The 18,330-nt window shown below is 38.6% G+C and overlaps 4 protein-coding genes across 4 annotated transcripts; 2 read left to right on the top strand and 2 right to left on the bottom strand.

Annotated features, from left to right (window-relative positions):
- Positions 1-1,664: 1,664 nt before the first annotated feature.
- On the top strand, positions 1,665-3,008 carry LOC141824994 (putative GPI-anchored protein At4g28100). The gene is made up of 2 exons (XM_074712352.1): positions 1,665-2,407; positions 2,533-3,008. The coding sequence occupies exons 1-2, from the start codon at positions 1,745-1,747 to the stop codon at positions 2,878-2,880; spliced, it is 1,011 nt and encodes a 336-aa protein (XP_074568453.1). The 5' UTR covers positions 1,665-1,744; the 3' UTR covers positions 2,881-3,008.
- A 1,985-nt stretch (positions 3,009-4,993) lies between these two features.
- LOC141823299 (proline-rich receptor-like protein kinase PERK9) lies at positions 4,994-8,413 on the bottom strand. Its single transcript, XM_074710563.1, has 8 exons — positions 7,330-8,413; positions 6,859-7,254; positions 6,692-6,778; positions 6,530-6,600; positions 6,351-6,427; positions 6,114-6,261; positions 5,322-5,483; positions 4,994-5,244 (listed from the first exon to the last, which is right to left on the bottom strand). Exons 1-8 carry the CDS (start codon positions 8,360-8,362, stop codon positions 5,059-5,061), a joined length of 2,160 nt encoding a protein of 719 aa, XP_074566664.1. The 5' UTR covers positions 8,363-8,413; the 3' UTR covers positions 4,994-5,058.
- Positions 8,414-10,231: 1,818 nt separating this feature from the next.
- Positions 10,232-12,937, top strand: LOC141822809 (uncharacterized). The gene is made up of 7 exons (XM_074710131.1): positions 10,232-10,309; positions 10,901-10,962; positions 11,122-11,202; positions 11,286-11,423; positions 12,089-12,166; positions 12,283-12,330; positions 12,648-12,937. Exons 1-7 carry the CDS (start codon positions 10,264-10,266, stop codon positions 12,909-12,911), a joined length of 717 nt encoding a protein of 238 aa, XP_074566232.1. The 5' UTR covers positions 10,232-10,263; the 3' UTR covers positions 12,912-12,937.
- Positions 12,938-14,402: 1,465 nt separating this feature from the next.
- LOC141824870 (uncharacterized) lies at positions 14,403-18,112 on the bottom strand. Its single transcript, XM_074712202.1, has 3 exons — positions 18,106-18,112; positions 15,139-15,270; positions 14,403-15,033 (listed from the first exon to the last, which is right to left on the bottom strand). The coding sequence occupies exons 2-3, from the start codon at positions 15,248-15,250 to the stop codon at positions 14,858-14,860; spliced, it is 288 nt and encodes a 95-aa protein (XP_074568303.1). The 5' UTR covers positions 15,251-15,270; positions 18,106-18,112; the 3' UTR covers positions 14,403-14,857.
- Positions 18,113-18,330: the final 218 nt, after the last annotated feature.

Below are 18,330 nucleotides of genomic sequence, written 5' to 3' on the forward strand. Positions count from 1 at the left end.
CTTACAGTAGACGGCTTTTAGTCCAACATTCTTGAGCAATCATTCTTAAATATTTGAGAAATTGAGAAGAGGATCTGTCATTGCAATGGTACTCAGAAGCATTTTCTCTGTCTCCTCAGTCCTTATCACGACGACAACCCTTGCCTTTGCCTTTCTTCACCTTAAAATAAAAGTTGACAAAGACCATTTACACTACATAAAAAAAATGATAAATATACGCCGTAGCTAAGGATCGAATCGCGGGTCCTTGGGTCACAACCCGGATGTCCTACCATTGCACCATTACCCCGGAGACTACACTACATAGATTTAACACAAGGCTTGATCAAAAACCGATTGATCCATTTATGACCCACAATTAATGTGTCCGGTCAACTCATAAATAAATGAATTCACTTGAAGTCCGATTCCCCTACTCAGCCATCTATAGACAATCCATATAGGAGTGTTACTTGAGATGGATCGGATGATATCAAATTAGGTTGAAGTAAAAATATTTTAAAAAATTCCAACTTGAACTCGATCTGAACTCGAAAACATAAACTCTAAATTCCAACGCGAGTCTATATAACCCAACCAATCAAAAAAAATATTTTTTATTATTTTCTCTGGTAATTTTTTCCTTTTATCGTAATTCTTCATCATTGTTATATTAATATTAGGTTAAACCATTTTAATTTTTAAAATAAAATTTAATTTAATTTTAAAAAACTTTTAAATCTTAAATTCAAGTCAATTTGTATCAATTTGAATTTGATCTGAACTCAATTCAACCCAAAACACCCTAATTCGAATCCAATCCGAGCTCGATAATTTTTAAGTCGACTTAGGTCGTATTCATTTTTGACATCCTTAAACTCATAGACACTTGCTGTTAAAATTATATTTTAAAAATTTTCACTTTTTTTACATGAGAATTGAAAATCAGATTTAGACAAAATCTTATCTTTAAACTCTAAAATCCTAAATTCTAAATTTATTTTTTTTAAAAAAAATACTAAATCAATTTACCACATCAACATATGTCCATAAGTTACCGATAGATGAATGAGTAGGGTAACATGAATTTGTATAATTGAAAATAGTGAGTGTGATATTTGCATTTGAATTTATTTGAGTATATTGTGGGATGAATTTCAATTGTTCATCTCTATTCATTAGCGGAGCTAAGCATGGATATCCTAACTCTCACTCAATAAATTCTTCACTACCTTGGAGGCTAATAAGGTCCGATAAACATAAACATGAACAATCGACTGCTAAACTTTTATATCAAATTCAAAATTATCTAGAATACCAACTATCTACAATCATTTTGCTCCATATTTTTCCTCATTTTATCCATCATAATTCGAGTTTTTAAATACCTTAACAAACCCCTAAGCATAAATATGTATTTCTACTCTAAGGATAATATACAAAGCCATCAACTTCTCCAATCATGCATACAATCAAACAAACCCCATCTACTCTTACCATACCAAATTTGTCTCTTCCTCTTCCCTTACCTTTACCCCCTTTTTTTTTCCTATAAAAAAAACCAAATAATAATGATAATAATAAAAAATAATAATAATAATAATAATAAAGAAAGCAACACGAGACACGAGTAATAAAGCAAAAGCATTGCTTCACAATTATTCTCTCAAAACCAAGCAACAAGACATCATCACCTCCATCCACACTCCTCTCTCTCTCTCTCTCTCTTTGTTTACAGAGAAGAAGAAGAAGAAGAAGAAGAAGAATGGCGAACCTCCTCCTTCTCCTCTTCTTGTTCTTCCTTCAAGTTTCTGTCCTCGCGGCGGAGACTTCCTTCTCAGACCCTGACCCGGCCTCCATCCAGATCATCCCCTCCACCGCGGCCGCGGCCGCAGCATCTTCTCCTCCGGCTACCATTCCTGCGTTCCCCGAGCAGTCGGACGTTTCCGCCGCAGGTTGCCCGCTCGACCCGCCCGCAGACCTGCTTCCCGTCGTGTCAGCCTCGTGCTCGGCCTCCGACGGCGGCGGCGGCGCTCCGTCGCGATCTCGCTGCTGTCCCGTGCTAGAGGCCTGGTTCCTCGCTGGCTACTCCGCGTCCGCGCTCGCGGCCCGAGCGCCCCTCCCCGCCGCCGCCGCCGCCGGGCTCGACATGCCCGCGCTGCCCGACGACTCCGAGTCCTGCATCGGCGGGGTCGAGCGCGCGCTCCGCGACCGCGGGGTCGACCTCCCGCGCGCCAACGACACCTGCGACGCGGCCTACTGCTTCTGCGGCGTCCGCCTCCGGCGGATGGCCTGCCCGGGGGCGTTCGTGGCCGACGCCGAGGCCGGGCGGTGGGTCCCGGCCGGCGGCGCCGCGCGGCGCCTGGAGAGGGACTGCGCCCGCCCTGGCTTCGCCGCCTGCAACCGCTGCCTCCGCTCTCTCAACCAGGTGAGCCAACTCCCGCATCCGATTTCTTCTCAAAATCCCCCAAATCTCTCATCAAAATCTCATTTTGACAAGCAAAAATCCTCCCTTTCGATTCCGGATCTGAATCCTTGCTCTCATTCTGGCAGCTGAAGGCCAAATCGAAGCGATCCGGAAGCAGCGCCCCCAAATCCGCCAAGCCAGCGCCGGCGCCGGCGCCGACTCACGGCCGGGAATGCCAACTGATGGGAGTGACGTGGCTGCTCTCCAAGAACCGGACCCACTTCCTCCCCGCCGCCGCCTCCGTCCTCCGCGTCCTCATGGCGGCGGACGCCGCCAGCGCTTCCGACCCCGCCTCATGCTCTCTCTCCCTCGACGACATGCCGCTCGCCGTCGGATCGCACCAGATCAGCAGCGGCGGCGGCTCCTCCGCCGTCCGTTCCCTGCACTTCCTCCAGCTGCTGTGGCTCCTCCTCCCACTGGCGTTTTACGGCTAGTTAATCCACACTAGTACTATGATATATGCGATAGCAGAAAAAGGATAGATATTGGTTAAATTATGGTTAGATTTAGGGATGTAATGAGGTTATTTTTGGCAAATTATGAATTCGTCGTGTGCTTCCAAGATTGCAATCTGTCATGGTGGGCCTCTCCTAACATGGGCTGTAGGGTTTTACCTCCTCCTTTGTGATGTCGATGCCCCTTGTTGTTGGCCATATATGCCCATGATTATCACATATATCGATCAAATCACTATTTCTACTATAGTAAAAGGTAAAATTCATCATAAATCTAATTGATTTTAATCATCTTAGGTAAATTGACTATTACGAATTTGCTCCGCCAATGGCGGAGCCAGCCCATGTGATTTACTCAAGTTGATTTCGAACTGTAGGCTACATCGACGGAATACCCCGAGCTATATTTTTCGTTTCTTCAAATTTTCTTTTTTTTGTCCGTAAATCAAAGCTTTTTTTCAATCATGTCGGCCCCCGAGCTATAGCCCGGATAGCTTACAAATTGCTCCATCTCTTGGTTGCAAAGGTGATAAATCGCCATCTTATTACATTTTGGTTGAGATAAATTACTACTCAATCATTGTAAATAAGGTTGATCTACAATGCCAAGTCAAAAAAAAAAATCTTCACTATAAAAAAAAATTTCTTAATAATTTTTGTATGGATCTCATTCTTTATTTATATATATACATAATATATTTTATATCTCTTGGTTATCAATAATTTTAATTTTTTTAATAAGAAAGAGTAGCTCTTAAATATTTATTCATTGCTCGTTATAATTAACTCAATTTCTCAATCCTTAATTAAAAGAGCTCTCTCGACCTTATTTTTAATATATCATTTTACTTCTAGAAGCTAGTTAACTTGATTGTTTTAATTTTTATAATTACATAATTGTAACCTATATTTACTATAATATAATACTAATTAATTGATTAAAAATAAAATATCTATATTGTAGTAATTATGATTTATAATAGTTGCAATAGAATATTCACAAGATATATTATGTTCATATTGTAATATTCATAATTGCTATACTATAATATTATTAGTGTTGATTATAATTAAAATATCCTGACTAAAGATATTTTTAGGAGGATGAGATGCTATTTTGATAATAAATAAAAAAGAAATGGTCTTAAATATTTGGTCTTTATTAATGTATTTTCCAGTGGGTTTTAGTAAATCTTAGTGTAATTGGGCCGGCCCACTACTAAAGAAACCCTGGCTCGCCCTTTTTTCCCTTGATTTTCCAGTTTTATAGCGCAAATCCTTTTAATCTCCTCTAAAACGCTCATATTTTTGTTGATCAATATAAATGTCTTCATTAACCACCATTTTATATCGCACCAAATATTGAAAAATTCTAAAACATATTTTTCAAAAAAAAAAAATTTACTCGAAGTAAAGAGATCCTTAGTGGCCCCAATTTTTATTAGAATCTAATATTTTTAATATGTTATATATATATATATATAATTTTGCTATCCTATGGTCCTCCTTGTATGCTCCTGTGCGCTCCCATCCAACCCAGCCTTGCTCCAGCCGTTGTCACATCGCCGTCCGGCCGTCGCATCACGCCCAATGGATGCGCAGCTCGCCGACGCACAGCCCAACGCCGGATTCCGATCGGAAGGTGGTCGGAATCCGACGAATTCGGCCAGAATTGACCGCTTGGCACTGGCAACCGATTCTGGCCAAATCACGGCCGAATTCGTCGGAATCCAACCACTATCTGACCGGAATCCAATGTAGGGATGTGTGCCGACGAGTTGCGCGTTCATCGAGTGTGACACGGCGACCGACAGTGGTCGGACGGCGAAGCGACAGCGGCGAGGGGTCGGGTTGTCGCGGACCAGGAGCGCGGGGTAAGGAGCATCATAGAAAAATTATATAATTTAATCCCGCGGCTATCTCCATTTTCTAAAGATTATATTGAATTTTATTATTTTATACCTGTGTTTTTATGTATTTATTTGCTTTTTAAATCTACCATTGTCGATCTCAAGTCCGAATGAAAAATGACGAGGAATTTTTTTTAAAACAATATCAAAAGCCTATTTTACCTAGGCCTCAAAAAGGCTTGAGGCAGCCTGAGATAACAAGAACATACTATCCAACAATGATGAAGTAGGAGCCCTGAAGAAGCTTTCATAATTCTGTTTGATTGCTCCAACTTGACTGACTATACTCAGGATTGAAAACTTGGGTACCAAATGCCATCTGCTGAAACAATCGAATATCGCCGGAATCTAAGGCATTGAAGATTCCGCTTTGGCCGGGTTTGACACCGTTGTTCAGATCGAAATCGACTAAGGCATCGAGAACTCGAACAACCTGAATCAAAAAATTTTAGTAGACATGGTTTCATCTTGCAGGGAAGCACTGGCTAGGTGATGAATCAGTATGTTTACCTTTCCCATTGAAGGCCTCATTGTTGCTGAGTGTCGAATGCATGCTGCCGCGGCTTCAATCAAACGAAACATTTCGGTTTCGTTATAGTTGTTTTCGAGCCTTGGATCAGGTAGTTCTCCAAAGTCTCTAGTTTCAAGTGTTTCGGTTAGCCGCGGGCGTGCCTACCAAATTCAAACCTTAAACTGATTAGCCTTTTTTTCTCTTCTCATGAGACAAACAGCTCAATCAACTACCATTTCAAGAATCAGAAGCTTTTTTCGATCGAGACGAGGTTAGGAGTTCCTTCATATTGTCTCGAAGATTAGATCGTAACTGAACCAAAATGTGTTGGGTATAAGTTGTAGAAAATGACTAGGGACTTGGATTCAAACATCATTCAATCTTTGAGTGAGGTTGTGGAGCATGGTGAAAGCTCTTTGGGGTATGCTCGGTGAGTCGAAAGGGCGGATGAGGCACACAAGCAAATCTTCACTAATCCTATCTACATTATATTGGAACCAATTAGATCCAACTCAATCGAGACGAGACAAGACGGCTAAATTGACAAGGCTCTGAACATTAGCTAGCATCTTTAACCCAACTAGTTCTTGTCAAAACCTATTTTTCGGGTAATTTGGTTGAAATGCAGGTGCCTAAGAAGAACTCTAGACCAATACTTGTAACGAAAATAGTAAAGCTATGTTTTATAACACCACAAGAGGATCTATGCATGTGGATCGAATAGGCATTAGTTCAAGCTACTACCACAATTCGCCGAAAAGATATGTAAAGAACGAAATGCTAAATCTTACCCACTCAACAAGGCTCTCCTCGTCCGTAGGTTGAGTGTCGTCCACTGGCTTGCGTCCAGTAATAAGTTCCAAAAGAACAACCCCAAAAGAATAAACATCAGATTTCTCAGTCAATTTGCCACTTGCTGCATATTCTGGTGCCAAATATCTAAATGGAAAAGGCCAACATCATCCTCAAGCTCAAGTAACATCACATATCTGGTAAGAAATGAGCAACTAATTCGTTCGTTCGCCTACCCGAAAGTTCCTATTACACGCGTTGTGACATGCGTCTTCGCATCCATAGCTAACCTTGCAAGCCCAAAATCTGAAACCTATACCATGTATAAACATAAGCAAGTGAGGTAAAGGAATCTGAAACATAGTAACTTCAGAAATAATGTTCAAAGTATTATTCGTATTATATCGACGATAACCTGAGCTTCAAAGTTGCTATCCAACAATATATTGGAGGACTTGATATCTCTGTGAATTATCCTTGGATGGCCTATCAAAATCCCCATGGTCAGTCAGTAGTGATCGAAATAGCAACCAGTAGAGTTTCAAAACAGATCACTAGTAACTAGTTGAAGCATTACAATCCTCGTGTAGGTATGCTATGCCTCGAGCTGCCCCAGCTGCAATCTTAACTCTGGTCGGCCAATCGAGCACAGCCTTTTCGTTCCCTGAGCAAGACAACTGATGAACAGTCAATCGATAGTATGAAGTTTTGTCACCAATACATGAATGAACAAGTCAGCCATACCATGAAGATGAGAATCAAGTGTGCCGTTGGGCACGAAGTCGTAAACAAGCAATCTTTGGTTATCAGAAATGCAGTAGCCTACGAGGGAAACCAAATGCCGATGGTGGACACGGCTGATGATCTCTACTTCAGCTTTGAATTCCCTCTCGCCCTGTCCACTGCCGACTTTCAGTTGCTTTGCGGCGATCTCTTTTCCGTCGGGTAACTGCCCTTTGTAGACGCAGCCGAAGCCGCCTTCGCCTAAAATGTTCTCCGGCGAGAAGCCATTTGTCATGTCGTATAGCTCGTTGTAAGAGAAGCTTAAGGGAGCATTGCCAATCCCTGCCTCCGATGCAACACTTGCAGACTTATGGTGGTACATAAGGGGAGCTGTTGGGGACCTCAACTGTGGTGATTCTGGTGAGGAAAGAAGCAAATGGCGAGTCGATAAATTGAAAGAAGCAACTGTTGATAGATAGATTGCCGCATTACCTGACATTGCCGACGAGGTGTATGGAGAATGCATAGCAAACCCTGCAACATATCCGTCGCCGGACTTCCTACGCCGTCTCACAAACCACACGGCTAACCCCAGAGAACACAGTACAAAGAGCACCACCACCAGAGAAACGGGCACAATGGCGCTTGTTTTAGAGCTGCCGGCGCCGCTGGCGCCTTGAGAATTGCTGTTTCGCGCATCCGAAGGAGGAACTAAGGCAGTGCTGGAGATTGGTCCGGCTTGGTTCGTTGAATTGCTGGGTAGAATGATGGGAGGGGACAAGGAAGGGGAAACTCGATCGAGGGAAGGAGTTGTGGGAGTGGGTGGTGATGCAGAAGGAAGAGAAGGAGAGCTGGGAGGCCTCGGCGCACGGGGAGGAGAAGGTGAAGCCTCTGGTGGCCGAACGACTGGTGATGGTGGAGCAGTACTGGTCGGCGGTGGAGGTGGAGTCGGAGTTGGGCGGGTTGAGGGAACCGAAGGTGGCGGAGGAGAATCTGCAACGGGAGGAGGAGGAGGGGGTGCTGCATCGGGCGGCGGGGGAGAGGCTGGAATCGGAGGAGGAGGAGAATGATTTGTCGGCGTGGGAGGGGGGATGGAGATTGAGACCGGTGGCGGAGGAGAAGGTGTTACAGGCGGCGGAGGAAAGGCTGCAGAAGTGGGTGGAGGAGACAATAGCGGAGGCGGGGGAGTAGCCGAGGGTGGTGGATTTGCAACTGGCGGCGGAGTTGATGGTGGTGACGGCGGCGGAGAATCTGGAAGAGGCAGAGAGGCCGGCGGTGGCGAAGAGGGAGGAGGGGAGGTTGGGCACCGGTGGAGGAGGAGAAGGTGGCGGTGGAGGAGGAGAAGGTGGCGGCGGCTGTAGGGAGGAGGGGAACTGGGCACCGGTGGAGGAGGAGAAGGTGACTGTGGGCTCGAGGTTGGTGGCGGCGAAAGCAAATCCGGTGGCGGAGGTGAAGCAGCAGCAGAAGAAGAAGGCGACGGCGGAGTCGCAGAAGAAGAAGAAGAAGGCGAAGGGGAGGACGACATACTCGTCTCCTTCCTCTCTCGCAACTGCAGAAAATGTCAAATGGTCGATGAACAAACCTGCGGAGCTCAAATCACCATGAATGCACAAACTTCTTCCTTTCTCGACGAACGATCTCGGCATCAATCTTCAGCAACACCATCCACATTTCAGATCATTCAATCCAAACTCGCACTCTCTCGGGAACAACAAATCGCATCTCTCTCCCCCAAATCTACCTGACTCCTGAAAAACTCCCCAATGAAGATCAACCCCCAGCGAATCACACCTCTTCTGACGGGAAGGAACGCGTACCCTACCAAATCTGAGCAACCGCCGCCACCGAACCGAATGGTGGCCCAAAATCTCAACTTCAGCAAAGAAAACACCGCAAGATCCAAAATTTTCCCGAGATTGAGCAAACGGCGACCAAATCCAAGGAAGAAAGCCGATCGCAGAAATCTAAAAGCAGGTTAGGGCTGAAGCAGATCGCTCACCCTCAGGCGACGGCTCAAACTTCTTCCCATGTTACTGAGAAGCGACCACTGAGCAGGAAGTGGAATGGACGATCGATTCCATCGGAATGGAAATAAATAAATAAACTAAAATTATTATTATTATTATTATTCTAAAGTTTAGATCGAACATAATGAATAATTTGACAACTTTTGCGGTTCGTTGACTTTGGAAATTCTAGTATTAATTTCATTAATTATCTTCCCATTTGACTTAATAAGTCGGGTTGACCTTCATAAAGTGGCCAAGCAATTAATTAAGAATAATTTATTAATTTTGGGCAACAATTATTATTTTATTAGATTAATGACGTCATCGATGAAGGATGAAGATGTGTATGGCTTTGGGGAATCCTACCAAGTTATACAAACAAGTAGATAGAATTTTGAGACTCTACTTTATTCCCCTTTAACGATCTATTTGCGATCTATTCGGATGATAAAGGGGGTGAATTATACTTCGAGATAGACGGAAAAGGGAACGAGGATAGTTTAAATATACTTGTCTTTTTTCGGAAGCTAAAGAAAGAAAAGGATTGAGAATAAATTGCATTTTTGTGCTCTTTATCTTCTTTGATCACATCTAGAAGATAATGAAATACAATATACAATAAGCGCAACAAGAGAGTTGTCTCTTGTATCGGTAGAAGAAGAAGAAAAAAATTATGCAAAAATATGATTTCAATATAAACACATAACAAGAACTACATGTTATTAGTTAAGAGAAAATAAAATAAAATAAAATAAAATAATTAATAATAGAGAAGCCATGGCAAAACTACCATAATTAAACCTTAAATACACTTTCTTTTTTCTTAATTTTGAAAATTGCCACGTCAGCAATGTTCACCCTGTATAAATTTACATTTTATCTTATAATATTATTTGTTTCAAAAATTAAAAATTTGCCTCTAATTAATGTATTTTCTCTTCACTAAATTTTAATTAAATTTATTTTTTCTCAAAAAATGAATTTTCACAGCCGAATAAATATCTTAGTTGTCATGATTACCTTTTTCTCTATTCACTAAATAAATATCTATTTATTTTTTTTTTTTTTATAATTTAGATATTCAATTCGGGCGGCCCGGCCCATTTTCACATTTAAATAAGAATGGCAGGATCGTAAATAATGCGAACTCAGGGTGGATTTATTTTAACTGCAATCCTGCGATGACCTATAAAAGGCAGTGGAACAACCCGGCCGATCGATTGTTCTTCTGCGCCTTCTTCTTCTTCTTCAAGGATTAGGTATGCGCGCCTTAGATGCGATCGATTCGTATTTTTTTTCTTTTGATCTGTTATTGTTTCGATGATTCGATCGTCGATGGTGTGTTTAATCTCTGTTTGATCTAATCTAGTTTCCTTATCGATTTATAGCATAGGGTTTGAGTTAGCGAGTGGGAAATATGACGGCGAAGAAGAATACCTTCCGCAACATCGTCAGAATGATAGGTATGGGTTCATTGCATTTGATCTTAAATAATGTCTGTCGGTTTTACTAATTCCTAAATCTTCCATCTATAGTTCTTCGAAGAAGAACTCAGTGATTAGCTAATTTCGTATTTGACATAAAAAAAAAGGGATTTTAAGGAACATTTTTAAAATTTGAGAAATTTAAAAGTGGGTCGGTAGTCTCATCGATGCTTCCGTTTTGATTCAGAAACAATATATTAAAGTATAAATAGTTGGGAAAAAAAGAACAAGAAAAAAGGGAAATGAGATTGAAATATTTCTAAAGGGATGGGTCCATTGCACTTGATGTTAATTAATAGACTGTTTCAGCTTTATCTAATTCCTGTATCTTCCATACGTAGAACTGAAAGATACGGCTTGCTTGTTTAAATTGCTAGCTAATTTCCAATGTTTGACAGTAAGGATTTCGATTTCTTTCTTTCTTTCTTTTTTTTTTTTGAAAAAAATGTCTGATCTTTTCCATTTCTATTTCGATATAATGTGTTAAGAATAAATATATGGTACTAATTTTTCATATCTGTTTGGGCACTGTACTAATTTTTCTTGATTATTTTCTCTCCTTTTTGAAAGATTCTGCAAAACACGGTGTTGCAGACTCAGAAGATCATTTTTCTGACATTGATGATGTTGAGGTATGTCATCCTTGAAAGTAATTTTGGGTGTGAATTGCTTAAAATTTTGAGCTTAAAATATCTCCATGTTGTGCCCATTCATCTCCTGTGTGAAGATTTTTTATATTATCTACATGCCAAGAACTTTTGTTCCTTCTGAAAGAAAAATGTTTTCGCTAGGTAAATAGATACCTACATACTAAGAAAGAGAAGGCCCTTAAAAAGATTATATGGGAAGCGATGAACAGAGACTACCTTGAGGTGATAAAAGTAAAATTCATGAATGTTCATATGATATTTCATTTGAATATTAGATTTGATTTCATAAAGTAAATGTTGAGCAGGAACAAGCAGCAAAGGAAGCTGCTGCTGCAGCTGCCAAGGAGGCATATGAAGCTAAGTCCGCAAATACTTCAGACGATTTGTCAGCTGCAAAGGAGCTTGCGAAAGCAACTGCTGCAGCTCTAGCAAAATCCAGAAAGGTGCTCATTAATATGATTTGGCTTACTTTCTCACTGTTTGTGAACCTTTTTAATTGATGCAATACTAGGATTTGTCAATTTCATATTATATAATACATGCTTGTGACATATGTTCCACTTTCTTTGTTACTTTGTGCATATCGTGCAATTATGTATCTAAATTTAGAATATTGGTTTGGGGTTTTGGGGATGTTCAGTCCTAACTCCAACCTTTACTGAAAGATTTAAATGGCAATCCTTCCACAGTTCCATTTCTTGCCCTGACTATGGCATGATCTCAGTGCTGAGCCATGTGGATACACAGTATAGGTCAGCACCCAATGCAATTTGGTCACATGAATAAGGACCTAAAATGTATTGAGCTAATAAGCTTATAGTATTAATGGGAGTTGGGGCTTGGAAGTGATCTGTTTATTTATTTTTTATTTTTTTAGTTAAATTTCAAAAATAAACCTCGCTTTCTTTCACTTGATGGAAACAATAAAAAAGTTTTCTCTCCTTATTTTTCTTTTGTTCAAGGAAACACAAAGACCCTTACTGTATTTCCAAAATACTTAAACAATAAAAAATCCTGAAAATACTTTACCAAATTTACTTTCAGAATATATTTAATTTCTCTTTGTGAAATTTATATTTGTCCTGCTACCATACTATCTCAACTGCAGGAAAAGAAGCAGAGGTGTGCAAAAGAAGCTAAAAAGATGACTCCTCTTTCAGCAGCAGGTCAAATGCTTAAGAGAAAGGTATGGATAATTTTGCTATTGAATGTACTTACCATAATTAATGTTGATTGAGAGACAAATTAGTCATGTATGTTAATATTTTCCATATTTTGATAATCAATGTGATTTTGTTACAGACTTCCAGCTCAAAAGTCAACTACGAAGCATTGGAAGCTCTCCTCAATGTACTTCCTATCTTTTTCTTCTTTATATTTTAATGCAAGTCGTACTTTCATCCATATCACAATTAGTAAAGCAACTCAACAAATAAACCTTTTCAATAAAAATTTCTTTCATGCTATGTTTTCTGTTCATCTATTGAGATCTTGCCAACTTGAGCTTTCTAGAATTCGAGTGAGAACTTCAGGACTTCATAATTTCATATTAGCAATGAAAATAATCTATAAAAATTCTCTCCTTTAAACATTGTTGTTAAATAAGCTCTACATCTTCATTTTCTTTTAGTTTTGTATTCAATCATATTGATCACGCCTTTTAACAGTCTGGACAGGACAGCGCAAAGAAGAAAAAAGTTGAATCAGATGCTGATGCTGGTGATCCTTGTGAACCCCCCAGCAAGAATGATCATGATGTAGATGATCCAGATGCCGAGGATGGTGATGAGCAAAGAACATCCGAAGATAACAATTACGATGCAAGTTATGATAATTACAAGGGAGATGAAGACGAAGGCTATGGCTATGGAGAAGGCTATGACTATGGAGATGAAGACTATGGCTACGAGGATGATTTTGAAATTGCATGATGAAAGTCTAGGAATCATTATTTTTGCACACTGTGAAAATTACAATCAATGAACAAAATCGTTAATTTTGATTTCAATTTTGTAAAAATAGTTTATAAATAGGTTGAAGTAAGTGTTGTTACAATGGTAAAATTGTTGTCAAGTGATCTTATACAGTCTCTTATAAAACTGCATACGATAAATCTAATGTAATTCAATTCTCATTGGACTCTCTATAAAATTTAGTGTATTTTATTTTTGATTTTTATCAAAATTTTAATAATATTTTTTTAAAAAAAATACTTAAAAATAATTGAACTTTTAATTTTAGATGTCTTTGTAATTTTATAAATAGTAGTATATTAATAAAATTTAATTTATACGAATTTACACTGGTTAGAAAATATATTAGACAAACAAAATAAAAAAAATAAATTTGCTGGCACATATCTACAAAAATAAAAATAAAATGTATTTTAAAAATATTTATCACTGGAGTAGATTACAATGCGAAAAAGTTATTTCCATTTTAAATTTAATTATTTAAAATTACGAAGACATTTTTGCCATTTTGATCATCATTAAACTGATTTTCTGAAAAATCAATTTAGCATACGAGTCCAATCATCTTATAGAAGCATATTTTATCCCTATACCAAATTAATCATATTTATTCGAAAATAATACTAAACTATTTACTCATCTAAATTTTTATAAATAATCATTACTATAACTACAATATCAAATAATTTTGAAAGTAAAATTGTACATTATAAAAAAAATAGACCCGCTACTTCGACGGTCCCCCTAGAGCCAATTCCACGGATACAGGAAAGTAACATCGACTTGACTAGACTCAATTGTCAAAGGCAGAAGCCAAGAAAGTTTAGACTTGCTGTGTGTTTTTTAGTATTCAGTAAAACAAACAACTAAATTCCTCTTCTGCAAGAATTTATACTGATTTAAGTCTGACAAAGTTCAATGCATTGAGCCATGAATTAGAGTGTGCTGCTGAAATTTTTTTCCGTCGTGACCAACTATAGTTTCTCGATTTACCTCTTCATAGATGGTCGTGGGGCCGACCGTATGAGGCTGTTAGGGTGGCAAATTCCACCTTTTGCAAAAGAGTGTGCTGCTGAATGCATGCCAACTTTAAAGACTCTGTAGAGCTTTCAGAGTACATAGAAACTGGAATGAAAAATCTAAGACGTTAGAATCTCATGAAACCACCTTTAACAGCGGTTGGATCGCCAAAAGTTTGATCTCGGTAGTTCATAAACAAACGACTAGGTGTGGGTAGATTGGATGAGTCGAGCAGGTCAGTCAGCCCAATCAAACTTGACAGGTTGAGCTACACTCTTTTGGTCCTACAACAGTTAGGGTTCTTTGTTTGAGGAATCTAACAAACAGTTTTGCTTAAGGGAAACAATCTAATTGTAATAATCAGCATCTCTCCATCTGATTCAAAGAGATCAGTATCAATTCTTACAAAAAGCTGAAAAGCTTCACATGTTCATCAAGGTAGGGATCAATATGCTTTCAATGCAGTCACTCCATGCTCGAGGGTTTCAGAATCAGTTTACTGGATCTAAGAGGGAAACACTCCATCAAAGCCTGTGATCAAACTGGAACTTTGTGTTCACCAAGGTTTCAAACAAGATTTCAATGATGAAGACAAGAAAACTGATACAGTGCTTCTGGAACAGTGATGCAGTAGCTGTCAGCAGTTTGGCTGGAGCTTGAAGAAAAGCCTAAAAAGCTGCAAGCTTTTTGAAGATGTTGGAGCTCCAATCATTGGCATTGCTCATTGAGCACAAGAAATGGGCGAGAACTAGATCTGGAAGAGACTGGAATTGAATCGATGCAGATCTTTACAAGAAATCTGATCCTCTCTTACCTCTTACAGAGACACAAATCAGCTGTATAATATACCTATGGTCTAAAGAAAAGTCAAAACAAAAAGGTGTTCAAGATTTCAACTTTATGGTCACAGGAGCTGGAGCCGGCGCCGGCGCCGGCGACGGCGAAGGTCCTCGGTGTCTCCTCTTGGTTGTGGAGTTCTTGAGCTGGAGAATGTCTAAGGAGTCCATTATTCTCCTGTTGACCTTCATCTCCAGCAATGTCTCACCTGGATCTGTGGGAACTGGCAGTGATTCAGATTCTTAAAAAGGAGGCAGCTTTAGTGGATTGGAGCGGAAAAATTGGATCTTTGATCAGCTGATCGAAGAAGAGGGGAAGGAAAGCTTACCGGTGGCGGCGAGATTTGGCTTTGCTGATGCAGACCAGGAGATGAGAGTTGGGGTGATCACGGTGAGCAGAGCCCAGCAGGCGAAGATCAAGACGTAGGCTCTTGGCGGCATCGCGGCGAGCAAGATCGGACCTTGAGATGGGTGAAAGAGTAAAATGAAGAAGAAGGAGAAGAAGAAGAAGAAGAGAAGAGGAAGAGGAAGAGGCAGAGGAAGAGAAGAGATTGGGTGGCAATGAAGAGGAGCAGAGGAGAAGAAAGGGCAAAAAACAAAAATGCAAAAGAAAAAGGGCTAAAACACAAGAAACACACAGAGGGGGAGAAAATCTCAGTTTGGTCCTTTAGAGTTTGCGTTAATTTTATTTTCCATTTTAGCTTTTAAATTTAGATAAATTACAATTAACCCAGAACAAAAAAGGTTTATAAAATAATAATTTGCACTGCAATTTATTATTTTAAACGTCTCTTAAAGATTTTAGATAATCAAATTATATTCATTTTAAAAATATTTTTATGGCATAACAACTATGTCAGTATTAACTAATGATGTTAATAGCGACAAGTAAAAAATTAGTACATCTTAAATTTTTTTAAAAAAAATCAAATTCAACTTTGTACATTAGAAAAGTGGAAATTTTCAGGGTTGGTTTAATGGTGTCCCAGGACATGATTGAGTTGATTATTATGGATAGACTTGGGTTGTTGCAGTGGGTAACTCGAATCTCGATGAAATCGAGACTTTGTAGTGGTCAACTGTAGCTCCTCGATTTATCTCCTTATAGATGATCGTGGGATCGATCGTGTGAGATTGTTAAGTGATAGATTTCACTTTTTTACTATAAGGATTGGTTTAATGGTATAATTTTACAAAAATTAAGTGTAGAATGTAAATTATAGAATTTTATATGGTTAAATGAAAAGGTTGATGAAGGTCTAGTGGGTAAAATGGAATTTGGGCAAGTAATAGAGGTTTTTAGCATTAGTTCGATGGAGGTTTGCTAATGATTAACTAAGTAGAAGAGGGTGTGTCATTGAGGGTCCCACCTTCCTTAATTTGTGCCATCTTCTGATTTGATTTTATTTTAATGTAAAAAAATGACTGCTTTCAGAATCCACATTTATAATAATAATAATAATAATAATAATAATAAATACATTTAAAAAATTAGCTAGGCACGGCCCTAGTCCCGATCGACCCATTTCATTATACACACAACGTGCACAATCATGGATTGTTTCAATGGTGTAAAAACAGACCTACCTACCAACCGGGTCGCATAAAATCCTGTTCTAATCGGCCTGTTTTAGGCTGTGTTTACTTTGAATGACGGAAAGGAGAGGGAAAACAATTCAAAAGAGGGGGAAAAATATTCAAAATAGCAGGGAAAAAGAGACATATCAACAGAGAAGAGCAGGGAAGGGAAGAGAAAGACAAGATTTTAAAAAAGATAAGAGAATCATTTCCATAATTTTTGTTTCCATCCTCCTAAGTAAACAGGGCATTCGTGTCATATCGGACAGAGCATGATATTGTTAGCCACAGCTCATGTCCAATGCGACTGACGATCGAACCGAACCATGTTAGGCATGACGCGACCCATCACAATCATTTTTTTTTTGTTTTAATTTTTTTGAAGGATATCTTGATTGTTTCTCTTTAGTTTAAACAAATAAGGAATTGGTTGCTAGCATTGAATGCAATTGATGTGGTGGGATGGCATGATGAGCATTAAACAAGTTAAAGAGATGTATGCTAATGCCACCTTGTTTTGGATTGCTAGTATTTATTTATTAGATTCAATCATACTATATTTGTTATGAGTCTTTAGGGATTTTAATTTTGTTAAATGATTTTTCAATTTTAATTCGTGTCAACGTGTTGTGCTTGGGCAGTAACCTATAGACAACCGGTATGATCAACTATCGATTAATATTAAAGGTAGATGGTTTTTTTATTTTTAATCGGTATTTAATTTTTCAGATTGATTAAATCATGAGTAATTCCAACATCCTAAGTTTATCATTTCATTGAAGAAAAATTCCTACAATGCACTACAGTTGAGAATCGAATCATAAATTCTTAAGTCGTCATCATCGGAGTACTTAACCATTTCAAAGCTCTAATGATTAAACAATCTTCTTCATGATTCAATTTTCAGATAAATCTAGAACATAATTTATACACACTCAAGAATTAACCTGTTTTCCTTTGGATTCTCAAATAATTTTCCATCAAAACTCATCAAACAGATTAAAAAGCTACTGCAGTGTAAGTACAAGATTAGAACTAAACAAAAAATTCATTAAATTTTTTTTAAAAATCTTATAGTAATGTAAAATAAAATGCAAAAGATCGATTAATTAATGAGCTCTCGTTTTTCAAGAGGAATCCAATTTCTGCATGGAAACGCATGTGCTCATCAAAGAATTAATTATTTTTTAAAGGGTTTCATTAAGAGGTTTAATTGGATGATCACATGGCTTGTTCAAGATCCAAAAGGTCACCTTGGTTGTATAATTTAATTCACCTTAAAATAAGGAGTTAATGCATCTTTATTCTATAGTGGAAGATAAGCTAGAAATAAGTCAACCAAGAACTGATGCTCATTCAAAATCTCTTTGTTTTTTTTCTTCTAAAATCAAAGTATTCAAAATATTATAATAACATTTTATCACAAAATGTATATAAAGCATTATCAAGTTAAGAATATGTGCTAAAAATTAGTATTGACTTAATTCTTTGATAAATATTTAATTGAAATTAATATGTTAGAGGGAAAACCTAGAGACTTCATATTTGGCAGTAGATTAATACACTTGTCATTTGATTATACACTTGATAATTAAAAGAGATTAATTTTATCTCTACATCTTAAACCATTCTTTAAGTGTAGTTAAAATGATAGTCTTGCAGAGCAATCAATTATAGTGTAACCATACGAGGTAAGGTAAAATATTGAAAGGACTCACCTGCTTTCCAAAGGTGAATGGCACATACTTGTACTTGATCATGTGCCCGACTTGGCGCTTCATTGTTAAGAACATAAGTAATATCCAGTAGGACAGAAGAACGGGACGTTAGATGGGAACGTCGTATACAGAGAAGAAAGCCAGCACGACAGCAACACAAAAAGCTTTTGTCATAGAATACCTAGAAGGAACGAAAATTGTTTAGCGGAGTTCTCAGTAACAATG

The sequence above is a fragment of the Curcuma longa genome, chromosome 3 (genome assembly GCF_044706935.1).
Source record: "Curcuma longa cultivar G26 ecotype Majalengka, Jawa Barat chromosome 3, ITB_CL_G26_1.1, whole genome shotgun sequence".
NCBI lineage: Eukaryota > Viridiplantae > Streptophyta > Magnoliopsida > Zingiberales > Zingiberaceae > Curcuma > Curcuma longa.

Excerpts from the sequence above, each read along its gene's own strand:
- LOC141822809 (XM_074710131.1), top strand. The coding sequence starts at position 10,264 with ATGACGGCGAAGAAGAATACCTTCCGCAACATCGTCAGAATGATAG. Across the intron at positions 11,203-11,285 it reads TGAACAGAGACTACCTTGAG|GAACAAGCAGCAAAGGAAGC; the intron begins GTGATAAAAGTA and ends AATGTTGAGCAG. Across the intron at positions 12,331-12,647 it reads CATTGGAAGCTCTCCTCAAT|TCTGGACAGGACAGCGCAAA; the intron begins GTACTTCCTATC and ends GCCTTTTAACAG.
- LOC141823299 (XM_074710563.1), bottom strand. The coding sequence starts at position 8,362 with ATGTCGTCCTCCCCTTCGCCTTCTTCTTCTTCTTCTGCGACTCCGCCG. Across the intron at positions 6,428-6,529 it reads ATAGCAACTTTGAAGCTCAG|GTTTCAGATTTTGGGCTTGC; the intron begins GTTATCGTCGAT and ends TACATGGTATAG. Across the intron at positions 6,262-6,350 it reads CGTGTAATAGGAACTTTCGG|ATATTTGGCACCAGAATATG; the intron begins GTAGGCGAACGA and ends TTTTCCATTTAG.
- LOC141824870 (XM_074712202.1), bottom strand. The coding sequence starts at position 15,250 with ATGCCGCCAAGAGCCTACGTCTTGATCTTCGCCTGCTGGGCTCTGCTC. Across the intron at positions 15,034-15,138 it reads GCCAAATCTCGCCGCCACCG|TTCCCACAGATCCAGGTGAG; the intron begins GTAAGCTTTCCT and ends AATCACTGCCAG.
- LOC141824994 (XM_074712352.1), top strand. The coding sequence starts at position 1,745 with ATGGCGAACCTCCTCCTTCTCCTCTTCTTGTTCTTCCTTCAAGTTTCT. Across the intron at positions 2,408-2,532 it reads GCCTCCGCTCTCTCAACCAG|CTGAAGGCCAAATCGAAGCG; the intron begins GTGAGCCAACTC and ends TCATTCTGGCAG.